General features: G+C 40.2%; 1 protein-coding gene across 1 annotated transcript; it reads left to right on the plus strand.

The window, feature by feature from the left end:
• The first annotated feature begins 286 nt into the window (after window positions 1-286).
• LOC105381286 (sodium/potassium-transporting ATPase subunit beta-2) lies at window positions 287-12585 on the plus strand. The gene is made up of 7 exons (XM_048631547.1): window positions 287-489; window positions 3108-3236; window positions 3647-3769; window positions 4143-4321; window positions 11454-11558; window positions 11864-12032; window positions 12460-12585. Exons 1-7 carry the CDS (start codon window positions 354-356, stop codon window positions 12567-12569), a joined length of 951 nt encoding a protein of 316 aa, XP_048487504.1. The 5' UTR covers window positions 287-353; the 3' UTR covers window positions 12570-12585.
• The last annotated feature ends 934 nt before the right edge of the window (window positions 12586-13519 follow it).

Below are 13519 nucleotides of genomic sequence, written 5' to 3' on the forward strand. Positions count from 1 at the left end.
CGGTTCATTTTAAAATTGTGAAGCATTTAGGCCTATTAGTAGATGTCGAAATGTTCTATGTATATTTTCTTTGGATAAATAGCTTGTTGTAAAAAGTACTTGCGTAGGTACATAGTCACAGAATACTTCATCAAATCCCGCGCACAACACAAACCCAATCGGTCACCCAACAACATCACCATCGCCGTCCTCTCAGAGGCACCCCCTCGTCGGCACACATCCCACTCCCAACCTTTTTACTCTCGACTCCTCTAGCTTCAGCTCTAACTTTCAGTGTAGAGGCGACTACTGGCTAGCATGGGCGCGGTCCACTCCTGAAGCTAGCATCAGTATTCAGGCGACCACGGGGCAGCATGGGCGCGGACAAGGCCAACGGCGTGGCGAGCTACTGCCGCCGCCCCCCGCACCGCCCCTTCCTGCAGCGGGTGAGGTACGCCGTGTGGAACCCCGAGGAGGGCACCTTCTTGGGACGCACGCCGCATCGGTGGGGTGAGTGGACGTGACGGGTGGTGTAGGTTTGGTGTGTCTGTGTTAAAAGTTATTTAGTAGTGAGGGCTCCTCAACGACAGGAAGCAACAGGTCTTATTTAACAAAATATACGAGAAAGCTTTCCTAATAAGTTAAAGGAATAACGCTGTGATGATAAGTACCTCACTTAATAGCATTTTAACAGTGACCTGTGCCATTCACTAGTCACGTACCTACCTAACGTGCCTAGTGAATAACATTTAGTAAAAAAGAATTCTAGTAAATCTGGTCATATCCCAATCGAAGAATCGATAACCGTTCTAATAGATACACGAATGGGGCTCCCTCCAGCCTTCTTTACCAAAGGCCTAGCTCCTAGCTGGTAACCAGTAATGATTGGATGAGTAAAGATCAACGCCAGAACAGTGTTGTGATGATTTGATGGGAACTCCATGAGAGAGGTTTGATTATGTCTAGCCGTGTATACGAAATAATATTATGATGATGATAACTCGATCCTCGATCGATCGGTGACGACATGCGAAAGGTGGCTGGTAATGATTGGATGCGGAAAGCTATAGATCACATTCAGTGGCGTGGTTTAGGAGAGGCCTACGTCCAGCAGTGGGCGTAGGCCGTAGACTATAGGCTGATGATGATGATGATGACTCGATCCTCTCTGTAGCTGAAGGTGAAAGTCTACAAACAAACTAAAGTAATTTAGCACAAAATCGATTTGGAATCGTTACCGAAATAGAGTTTTACACACAAATCGGTCATGGACTGTTTATTCTGCAAGATGTACCTAACTATAGTACCTTATTCAGTTTACCTCTTAACTATTATGGTGTTAAGTAGGTAGGTATGTCTAAGTGTACGTAGATAGGTACGTAGATAAGTAGGTCTTTTGAGTAAAATAAATTTCATAAACAGTGAAAGCAATAATAAATACGGTCGCCTGACTTCCGATGTTCTTTTTACTCGCCACCCAAAAAAGAGATGATTTTACAAGGTAATTGAATCTCTATATATGTGGCAGTACAGCTCCGCAACTGCATGATGGAACAAAAGGTTTTGAATAAGTCACAGATGACTTGGTCGAAAACTCCTAAGCTTATCCATGTTTCAGCGCAAGCGTAATAAAAGTACCTACCTAGTTTGGAATTTCGTTAAAAGAAAAAAATAAACCTGTAAGGTTGCGTTTTTTTCAGTTTTCAGGGTTGAAACGGCTTGAAAATCTACAACGCCATAGAGCAGAACGATTCAATAGTTTTATAAAAAGCAGTAAACCTAAAAGATTTCCTGAAATGTTGGATCATAAATCTTGCGGCCGTTATGTAAACCAAATCGCGGTTGCCGAGGCCGACCGACTATTCGCGGATTCATAAACTATAAACTACATAGATACCTACCTGCTACTACGTATATATACATAATACACCTCTAGGTACACTATAAACTTACTTGAGTAAATCTATCTCAGCATAAACTAAAACCTTTGCTCAGCCAATGACAGCACTGCATTCCGTTCTTAAGTTGTGCTTAACTTGAGTTTCTTATCTGGGCATAAACTGAATAGTTACAGTAAAAATACTTACTTAACTATGTAGGTACCCTGTCTCTAACACAAAACGTCTTTGTAAGTGTTTTCATTAGGTACCGTTTACTTCTCCGTTCCATTTGATACGTTCCTGTCTTTATGTTCATAACTAGTATGAAGTGCTTACTAAACTGAAGTAATGGCTTCGATACACAGCGATAGGATAGTTTTACGAGTCCTTGGCAATGAAGGAAATTGGTTACTCAGGCCGACCTATTTTCCTTTATGTTCAGCTGAAAGTTTCACAAATAGACGGATGGATTGCCTGAAATATCGGTTGTACTATGGAAAGTTTACGTCTCAATCGATTTACTTTTTCCATGTAGGTACACAGTACTTATATTATGTCGGTACCTTTTTACCTAGACCTAGGTAGAAAGATAACATCATTTATTAAATTAATGTGGGAAATGCCAATGATAATTAAGCGTTTGACTGGGGTTTATGATAACAGTGGACTTCGTGGCCGAATTCTGAATAAATTTCCAGCCATTAATAATAAGCCAACTCCTGAAACTTAAATAGTGGGTATTGTTACCTTTTTCAATCTTCCTGCATTATTTCCTTGCACGCTAAAGCCCAAGGCAAACAGTCATTTGTTGCTAATAAAATGACGATAATGACATATTCTAACACATCATGAATAGTTCGTTGTCAGTTGGTTAGCGCTTCTTCTTTACTTTAGCTCCAGGTATAGTATGGTATGTGTAAAACTACTAAGTATGACAAAAAGGAAATCATTTGTTTTACCTTTGCTTAGGGAGTACATGCAGGCTTCTAGACTTGGTGAGATATCAATACCTAGGTACATATTCATCAGCTCGTAAACAATAACTCAATCACTCAATAAGTAGGAAAGAAAGCTGAAGCTAGTTATCTGTAATACCGTACCTATATGTATAATGTAATTTGATAGAGCAAGATACTACCCAATAGCAATCTTATACGACACCTAGGAATATCTCTCCTCAAAAGAGGATCTACACTGTAGCTACACCATAGCTTCTAGCTATTGATCCTGCCCCCTCGTTGTTTCCAGGAGTGATAGGCCTCATCTACCTGGTGATGTACATCTGCATCATCATCCTGTTCTCGCTGTGCATGTGCGGGCTGCTCGCCACCGTGGACGAGCGGGTTCCGTACTTCACACTCGCTGACTCTATTATTGGTAAGTTCTCATGATTTATTTAAAAAAAAAACATTTTATTGACTTTACAACTCAAAAGTAGTTACATACACTCAAATACTCAGAAGCAGTTTACCTTTACAAAAGTTCCTTCGGTATTTCTTTCTACCTTTCTAAGCACTGCTGGCCGAAAATAACTAGCGGCTGCTACATAGATAAACTCGTTCCACCAATCACACCGCCGTATTTATAGCGAACCGCGATATAGAGACGTTGATCTCCGTGATATAGAACCCGTGTAGCGGCAGCTGATCCCTACTGCCGCTAGCCGGGTCTGGTGCTTGTCGAACAGTTTTTTAACCAAGTTATCTGGCAAGGGTTTCACACTTATATTTTGACCAGAAAAAAAAAATACTTAATCCTAATCTAACCCTCACTTCCTCACCCCCCAGGAGACAACCCAGGCATGGGCCACAGACCCATCATCTTTGAGGAAGGAGCCCTTATCTGGTACCGCGCCAACGACTCACAGAACATCAAGAAGTACACAGACAACCTCGACGCGTTCCTTGCGCGTGAGTGAGCATATTTACTTTATCTTTTTACTGGTAGGTATGCGCGTCATATTTTATTCAGAGTGATGAAGGCCAGGGATGTGTGCTGAAACGTGTATTGCTTTTTATGTTTTTTTGGGTATCGTGAATGGTTATAAAAATACTTTTTACTGAATACTTATATTGGTTATAGTAACTACTAAACTACCTACCTTCCTACTGTAGAATTCATTAGAAAGTACCTTAGCCTAAACACCTATTTTGATAGCTTTTACTCCTTATTCTAACTTACTTACTACTACACTATAGCCTCGTGAGTGAAAACCACATGTACTCACAACTTACCTATACTTACACTCATTTCCAACTTATCTTTGACGTCTTCACATTCCAGCCTACGAGAACAAGTCTCTCCTCCCCAACGGCGGGATCAACCAGATCGAGTGCGGCGCCGTGAAGCCGCCGCGCGCCCAGGTCTGCGCCTTCGACCTCAGCCAGCTGGGGCCCTGCTCCCGCGAGAACAACTACGGGTACGACGAGAAGACGCCCTGCCTCATCATCAAACTTAATAAGGTTGGTTGGCGGTCACTTTGGTCCGTCGAAGTCATTATCTAGGTGTAGCTTTATGACCCTGAGAGGAGACAGAGGTTTCTTTGCCCCAGACTCTAGTCTAACCCCCGTTCACGCTAGACGACACAGTCGCGCGTGTCTTTTCGTGTGTCGTACGTAGTGGCAGAATATGTATTTTATATGAAGCTGTTCACACTTTTCCGACACCGATTTACATATTAAAATGCACATCCGATAAAAAATCGAACCGACAATGTCGTCTAGTGGGAATGTGGTAACTAAGTATATTTTGTAATGACTTGTGGTGCTATAACCGGGAAGAATCGTTAAGGGTGATTCTTCGGGGACCGTATTTTCGACGGCGTTGAGGATATCTCTTTAACGGTTCTACCTTTTTTGGCATAAGATTTTTTTGCCTAATCTCGTATTGCATAGTAACGTTTGGTCAAAGTCTCGTTACGCCGAAAATCGTATGGCATAAATCTCGTTTAGTAAAAAGTTATTTCGCATAACATTGTTTAGCCTAATAATGGTATGGCCAAATCTTGAATAGCCTAATAATGCTATGGCATAGGTTTATACAAAGTAATAATATTCGTTTGGCTTTAACTTTGATGGAGCGTCTCCCTACATAGCGCAAACTGGTGCCTTGTATTGTTTCCGCTGTTTGGAAAACGCTCCGCTCCGCTTCGCTGCGCTCCGCTTTGGTTTTGATGAACATGTGCACCTAACACGCTCCTCCTCGCTTTGCTCGTCGTCGCACCTATTTTTAGGTTTCGATCTCATGGGGGTTGTAATAATTATATTGGTCGTTAACTTTCGATTTTTTGATCATACAATATCGTGATTTTAGGGATGTAGGAGAAAAATACCACAATTGTACATTTACTACATACTTAATATATTATTTATTAAGATAACATTAGGAGAAACAAGATTATACATAGGTATAGACGAACATAAATTTGAGCAAACGAAACTTAGGTGTTTAAAGATTGTGCCTAAAGAGTTTTAGACGAAACGAGCCTTATGCCACATAAAGTCTTGGCAAAGTGATGGTTCGGCCAAAAAAGTTTAGACCATACGAGTTATGCGAAATGAGTTTTGGTCAATAAAGATTATGCCAGATGAGCGGAACCCCTCTTTAACCAATGAGCCGTTTTCCTTGACAGCTGTCAGTTGAGCTTTTGGGTAAGCCGATAGATGGCGTGAAAACGCAGTGTACCAACTGTCAAAAATTACATAGAGAGCAAAGAGTACTAAACTCAGAATAAGAACTCACTAGTTGTGATTAAATGTCGGGTGGTAGCGCGAGCCATCCTTCCGAGGCTCAGACTGCATGTGGCGGGAGGGAGGAGGAGCAGATAGCTCAACTACAACTCAATTAATACAGGAGAAACACAAGGAAACTGAGAAAACTTGAAAAGAACGGCTGTACACACAATCGCACTGAACGCTGAAGCAACAGTGACATCGACATCATAGAGAAAATAATACTACAATTCTACCTACCTACGTCACTTTCACATTTCGTTAGCCTCACAGAATAACATATTGTGATCTGAGTGTGTTTTGAGGGTTTGAAAGTTGGTACAACCCCAGACAACGCCATCTATTTCTCCAAAAAGGAACTTTTTTTTTTTTTAACAAACGCCTCATTAAGATAATGACACGTATTTTTTTTTCAATACAGTCTACACTGTAATTAGTAATCTTACGGAATTCTGACAGTTATCAATTTTAGACAAATCAGAGATCACAAACCTTTTTGGGCTGGGCACTTTTTCAATACGAGTCTGGACATCTGAGACTATAATATATATTTTTTAGTCCCTGTATCCATTTTATTAAGTGCGGCGCTCCAAATTAAAAGGGGATTTACCTAGGGTGAGAAATAATTACCGTACCTAAATATATCACAAACAGTGAAAAATACAATTAAAGGTAATCTCAATTATCTTATATTATAATTATCGCTGTCGTAGAAAATATATCTAAAAACCACTAGTAATTCTTTTTGAAACGGTAGCCGTAGTACGCCGATGTCAGGCCGATGTTGCGTTCGTATTTGAATAGAGGTGAAAAATTTGCAATAGTCGGAATTTCGTTCCTGTAGATAAACGCGTGAGCCTTTCGTCGAATTGTCGTAAAAGTAAAGTCATCAAATTTATGTATGAAAGATAGTTGCGGACCACTCTTTTTCGGTTTCTGAAACTCTTTTGTGTCTTTATATTCTTTGATAATTTTATAGACACTTGACAGACTCACGCCAATCATCTCGGAAGTCTTTTTAGCACATTCCTTTGCACTCCAATCAGTTGTTTCCGGCCAATTTTCTATATTATATTAGTAAATATTTAGAATGATGGTCTTTTCGTAAAAGAACCACGAGGACGCTTTTTTCTGGGAGAGAGAAAGTCTGACTCTTGTGCTCTGTCAGTTGGGGCTGTTTCCCGGGAAGGGCCAGGTTGTGGCTCCATAACGTTTATAAAAATCAACAAACGATCACAACGCGAAAAGTCAACAAGGAAAAACCTAACAGAAACTTAACAAATATAACAAGATGTAGACAAGAAATAGAAGCAAATTACACTGAGACTGAGAACATAATATATGAGCGCATTCGAGCATTCAAAGTCGAATGAAAATCAGTCAATGTGATAGATGCATAGTGACAGTCATTGACCTCAGAAAAAATATATCTCATAAACCTCTTTGGTGATATGATAGCTATCACCATAAAGTATCACATCATAGCACTTCCACGTCCATATCTTGAAAACTCACTAACCGATTTTGATGAAACCTACACTTGGTTCCTACGGTCGGAGGATCCTCCCTTTGCCATGGGGAAGCGCCTCCAGCATCTCCATACTGCCTTCCTAAGCTTGGACCATTTCCCACCACGCTGGTCCACTGCGGTGTTGGTGGGTTCACATATCTAGATGTTTTCCTTCTCCGTAAGAGCGATGGTATACGTGGGTGGTCTGAAAAGTTTCCGACCTAACATAGATACAAGATTTTTTTTCTTAAAATTTATTTTTATTCTTCTACATAGCCTGTAAAACAGTAATTAGGCGGCGCTAAAACACGGATTTATTGCGCCAAAACTGCGCCAACAGAGCATTGGAAATGTTCATTCGAACACGTCGTTGGTCTGACGTTAGCAAACGCGGCAGCCAATGCGCGGACAGCCTTCTCATGCCTAAATCTTGATTTAATATGTGATAAACACGTTTTCTGGACATTTTCATTGCCTCTGCTATCTCTCTCACTTTAATTCGGCGGTCGTCTAACACCATTTGGAGAACTTTAGCGATCTTATCGTCAGTAGTTACAGTTTTTGGACGTCCCGAACATTCATCATCTCCGAAGCTCTTACGGCCACGTTTAAATTCGGCTGCCCAAAATTTTACAATGGTAAATGACGGTGAAGAGTCCCCGTACACAGAATCTAACTCATCTTTGATTTTAAGACAGCTCGATACTCGATTTTTTCAGTTTTCACAGAAATGCTCACATTGACTCACTCAAACGACTGTAAAATAAAAACCACGCGCCAAAAATGGCTGAAACTTTGAAGTGTTGCTGTCAAAAGATGCACAGTTACATTCCCTGACTTTTATTGATGTGTGCTGCCATCTTCACGTTGAGGTCGGAAACTTTTCAGACCACCTACGTACATTGTACTTAAATTCAAAGAACTCATTGTTACCTACATTTCAGCGCCGAGATTCGAACCCGCATCTCTTGCTTGAGAAGCGGGCGCTTACCCGACTGAGCCAGTTGGACTCGCGCACTGAGTGTTCCGTACAAGTCTACTTAATTACCTGAGGTAGTTTTCCTTTTAATTTCATCATAATTATGTACATCTATACGAAATATCAGCTTAATTAGCTTAATATCTTTACCCGTTTCCGAGAAAAAAGGTGGTGACAACAAAGTGTGATCCTATAAGGGTTCCTTTTTTTCCTTTTGAGGTACGGAACCCTCAAAAAGAATAGTGACAATCGGATCAATCGTTTCGGAGATATGCGTGGACAAACATACATACCAACAAGCATATAAACATACATAGGTACATAAACATTTATAAAATTTTGAATATTTGTTTATTAGCCCTAATATATTGTCATATGTCAATATGGTGCAGTTCCAATAATCTTACATACATACCGAACATATATGTACTTACCGAATAGACAATCTTTTTTTGAAATTGATTAAAAAGGTTTATTATCCCTGAATTTAGTAGGAAGTGATGCCATGCTAAAGAATAAAATAAAGCAATTAAAATTAATTCGATACATTGGTCGTGAGTCGTGATCCTACTTCATATTATAAATGCGAAAGTTTGTAAGTGTTTGTGTGTATGTATGTATGTATGTACGTGTGTATGTTTGTTATTTCTTCACGTCAAAACGGCTGAACCGATTTTAATGAAATTTGGAATGGAGTTAGCTGACACCCTGGATTAACACATATGTTACTTTTTATCGCAGAATTCCCACGGGAAAACTTATTAAGGCGAAGCGAAGCTCGCGGGAACAGCTATTATATTGAAATATTTGTTATTTTTGTATTAGTTTACTTGAGCAAGTAAATATTTAGATTTATCTTTTTGTACAAAAATATTGAGAAAAAATTATTGCCCAGAAATGGATCGCAATTTTTCCTTTTTTCGGTGAAGAACTTTTTTAGTAGCATCACTTATAAAATGTCAGAATTCTTTCCAATTAAAAATTAGAGAGTAGCTCTATCTCTATTTGTAACCAATCTTATTTTTTCAGTAAATGCTGTTTCAGTAATGAAAAAAAATATTTGAAGTGTGTTATTCTGATTTATATAGGGCGTCCGTTTGCCAGCTTGAGGAACAAAATGTTCTGTATCACATTTCCCTTTTAATTTTATTACAATAAATTAAAATTTTATCAAATGGCAATAAGATTTCCTTTGACAAAAAAAAATTAGTACTTATAAATACGTAAGTTTTTTTTATGAATCAATAATTAAGGAGTGTCCGGCATGTAGTACTGATTCATATGTCGTAACATGTTGATGACCATACTTGGTCATGTAGTGGCAATGGGAGTCTGGCTATCCATTCGCTAGAAGCCAGCTCTCCAACGCCCCAGCCAGTAGATGGAGGTGCTCCTAGTATGCCTACATCCAGGTGAAAAGAAGGTCAATGTCTTATTCATATGGTATTGGTTCAGGTAACCTTCCGATTAATATTCCTCCTGTAAAAATTCTGTTTTCTGAGTATGATTCATCAATGTGAATTTCATGTAATGCTCTTGGGTTACAGATTTATGAAAAAAATATACAACACTATAGTGTGAATGTATTATGAACTACTTAAGGTTATATGCAAAATCCTGATTCATATGTATATGATTCATACGGTAAAAAACCTCATCCTATACAGGATGTTCAAAAAGTTTACGTCATGCCTTGGAGGGCTGATAGTACAGCTTAGGAGTAGTGGAGGTTAATATAACATATAGCTAAAAAACATAGCAAGTGATTTGCTCGCAACGAATAGCATTCGCTTTATGAACGCGCAAATGCTGCTATAATTATAACGCGACGCGCCCTCGCGATCTTAGCTCGCAAAATTGGACAGCGTCTGCCCGCGGCCGTTGCCACGACGCTACTGCTAGAAATAGCGGAGCCTCGCGGCTCCGCTATTTCTCGCAGCCGCGAGACGTGGCGCGCGATAACCGCGCAGGCGATATTCACTTGCTTTGTAGCGTCTCGCTCTCTCAACGGTGCAACGTCGCGCGACTCGCGTGTGAGAGAGCGAGACGCTGCGAAGCTGCAAGCTTCACTACGCAATAGCGCTCCGCTATCTGCTGAAATTAGCTCCGCAGTCGCGATTTGGCAACGGCCACGGGTGGCCGCTATGCTAATTGTGCCTCGCGCAACGTTACGAATTACGATCGCGTTGTTTGTTCTTATGCATTTGCGTGCTGTAAATAAATATTTGTAAATATACATAATAATAAATAGTTTAAATAGTAACGTATTAAAATAGGTATAGTGTTTATTTAGGTTTAGTGTAAAATTGAAAATAAATAGTGTTTGTGTAAGTGTAAATAGGTACTTTCTAACGGACAATTTGGTTCTGAGGACAATTTCGTATTTTAAATGTTTTGTGATTGTGTGTGATTGAACTTTGACTGGACAATTTACCTATCTTTATTTTACGTGTGTTTTCGTAAGTGGATGAAACTTTGAAAGGATATTACTTTGTGGTTTTAAAGTGTTTTGTGTAAATACCTAGTTATTGCAATTAAAGAACGTTTGACAATAATTCATAAAAATGAAGAGAAACAGTGATGTGCCATTATGGAAACAGTGATGTGCCATTATAGACAGTCCTAAGCCTGTAAAGTATGAAGGAAAGTTCATTGGTTTTTTCATCAATTTTTTTTTATCATAAATTTTTTTTTTCATAATTTTTTTTTTGCTCTTCAATATCGTTATAACGTAGCGGATTAAATAACCTGCTATAAATGTGTAACATAGCGTCTGTAGCGTGTTATCAAAATGTAGCCGTTTTTCCCACCACTACTTAGGAGTGACCAGAATATCGCTATATGACCTTAGTAAAATGTCGATAGTTTTTGAGATATTGACACTTTTATAAATTTTATGAAAATACACAGTCGCCACAGATCGGCTTTTTGCATGTCACTGGTACAAAATTCAATATTTTAAGTTTTAATTCTATAGTACTTCTATTGATGACAGTCCAAAAAAATTACGAGCAATGCTGTATGTTTAAAACAAAGATGGTTTTCCATGGTGTTCTTTCTTCTGTTTCTGATTCATATGGCAACAAAAAATTGTAACGTCAATAACTCAAAAACTACTTACTTAATAAAAAAGGGTGCCTTTTCCAATTATATGTTATTTGCTATATCCATTTTCATATAAACATACGTTATAGAGCTAAAAATGAAATTAAAAAATGGTCATATAAATCAGACGAAGAATAGAATTTCGAAGAATCACCCTCAATCATGTGAGAAATATGTGAATATACCGTAAGCTAGATTTATTATATCCGCTCCTTCTTGTTACTAAGTCCAAATAATACTAACTACCGTCAACCGTCATCTGCTTCCAGATATTCGACTGGAACCCGGAGTTGTACGACGACCCCGGCGACCTGCCCGCCGACATGCCGGCCGACCTGGTCGCGCACATCAACCAAACCACCGAGCCCGCTGAGGTATGAGGTTTACAATTGGTTGATACTCAAAATCGCAAAAGGTGTAGGATAAAAGCAGCATTGTAGAGAACGATTTCCAGCTGATAACTTAGGGACGTCGCTAAAGATCAATGGACTGCAGTCAGATAGCAGTGCAATGGAAACCGTTGTATTTCGACCTTTAGGGCCTATATATGCGTTGGCGGACACTTTAAATAAACCATACATAAGTACTATTTTTTTCTATATTACACACAGCTTCTCACGTGGGCTTTATCAATAGAAAACGAGGGCATCGTCTCAGCAGTTAAACTTCCATTCCCCAGCGCCGCATGGTCTGGGTGTCCTGCGCCGGCGAGCGGCCAGGCGACGTGGAGGCGCTGGGCCCGCTGCGCTACTGGCCGCACCCGGGGCTGCATGAGACCTACTTCCCGTACGACAACACTCCCGGCTACCTGAGCCCCCTCGTGGCGGTGCAGCTGATGCAGCCGCGACGTGAGTACCTAAAGATATCATAGAAGACTTAGAATTTAAGACCTATGTCCGTCGCGCTCGCTCTTGAGGGTGCGCGATGTGAGTGAGCGCGATGCAAGTCTTAAATGCGCCATGTCGTGCTACTAGCCCTGAGCGTGCTTGTGATGGTGGTGTAGAATAAATGTTTAACTTTTAGTGGTCTACCATGTAAGACACTCAGCCTTTAGCGTGTTATGGAAGATCTCAACATCAAGACGACAGAGATTTACAAACACAGAAGAGCTCTAGCTCCATACTTACACCTTAGGAACTTAATCCCTAGTCCCTTTAACCCTTTGAATTCATCACGAGTCACGACCCATCACGTCCCTACTGCTGGGACATGGTCCTCCTTCCAATGAAGGAAGGTTTTTCAGCCTAGTCCAATGTCTTGATTTATCTATTCCAGTGCACCAGATCATCAACATCCGGTGCCGCGGGTGGGCGCGCAACCTGCGCTACACCGACAGCCTCAAGGACAGGGTCGGCTCCACGCACGTCGAGGTCATGATCGACTGATGCTGCACGCTCCAGGGTAGCAGCTGCTGGTGATCTGCGGCAGTACCACCACCGCCATATAAGCAATTAACGATCCAGCGGATTATAAGTAGCGGCAGCGTCTTAGCCTGTTAAACATGTTCGTGTTATATCGATACATACATACTAAGTTATATCAGATTTGACAAGCGAGCGACGCCGACGTTGCTTAAGTATTGTTCGGTGGTGTTATCCCCCCGCAACCCTTGATATGGTCCAAATTCGAGCGCTCAGCGCAAGGTAACTTAGAAGGTCCACACCTATAGTGAATAAGTAATATGCTATGCAAAACTCTAAATTTCGGAGATCGTGTAACGTAACGTAACGTTTATGAATTCACTGTCGCACTGGAAACGCCAAGTTGCCCTGAATAAGGTGGCTTGGTGACGGTATACAATACTAGGTATGGGCATATCACATGCATGGGTATGCCAAAGGTGTTTTAGATTTTAGTTTTTTACAGTTATTAGTGGAAATGCCTGGTGTGGGTTCCGCTCATCTGGCATAATCTTTATTGACCAAAACTCATTTCGCATAACTCGTATGGTCTAAATTTTTTTGGCCGAACCATCACTTTGCCAAGACTTATGTGGCATAAGGCTCGTTTCGTCTAAAACTCTTTAGGCACAATCTTTAAACACCTAAGTTTCGTTTGCTCAAATTTATGTTCGTCTATACCTATGTATAATCTTGTTTCTCCTAATGTTATCTTAATAAATAATATATTAAGTATGTAGTAAAAATGTACAAATTGTGGTATTTTTCTCCTACATCCCGAAAATCACGATATTGTATGATCAAAAAATCGAAAGTTAACGACCAATATAATTATTACAAACCCCATGAGATCGAAACCTAAAAATAGGTGCGACGACGAGCAAAGCGAGGAGGAGCGTGTTAGGTGCACATGTTCATCAAAACCAAAGCGGAGC

Source organism: Plutella xylostella, chromosome 4 (genome assembly GCF_932276165.1).
Source record: "Plutella xylostella chromosome 4, ilPluXylo3.1, whole genome shotgun sequence".
In the NCBI taxonomy this organism is placed as follows: Eukaryota; Metazoa; Arthropoda; class Insecta; order Lepidoptera; family Plutellidae; genus Plutella; species Plutella xylostella.